General features: G+C 63.1%; 1 protein-coding gene across 1 annotated transcript in view; it reads right to left on the bottom strand.

Annotated features, from left to right (window-relative positions):
- Positions 1-80: 80 nt before the first annotated feature.
- S100A16 (S100 calcium binding protein A16) overlaps positions 81-203 on the bottom strand; it is a 589-nt gene continuing 466 nt past the window's right edge. Inside the window, exon 2 of the mRNA XM_010135272.1 lies at positions 81-203. Within this exon, the coding sequence (XP_010133574.1) occupies positions 81-203 (123 nt within the window).

Genomic DNA, 203 nt, shown 5'->3' on the forward strand with positions numbered 1-203 from the left:
GCAAGAAGCGGGGAGCTGTGGAGAAGCAGGGGCTGATCCCGGGGGAGGCCAAGCCTGGGGAGGGGTCCAGGTGCAGCCAGCTACTTGGTGTGCTTGACGCTCTGCTCCTGCTGGCGGATGATTTGGGCGATGGGGCTGGCGATGCCGCCTATCAAGGTCCAGTACTCCTCGCAGCTGATGCGACCGTCTTTGTTCTCATCCAG

This window comes from Buceros rhinoceros, unplaced genomic scaffold, assembly GCF_000710305.1.
Source record: "Buceros rhinoceros silvestris isolate BGI_N320 unplaced genomic scaffold, ASM71030v1 scaffold40034, whole genome shotgun sequence".
NCBI classification, from domain to species: domain Eukaryota; kingdom Metazoa; phylum Chordata; class Aves; order Bucerotiformes; family Bucerotidae; genus Buceros; species Buceros rhinoceros.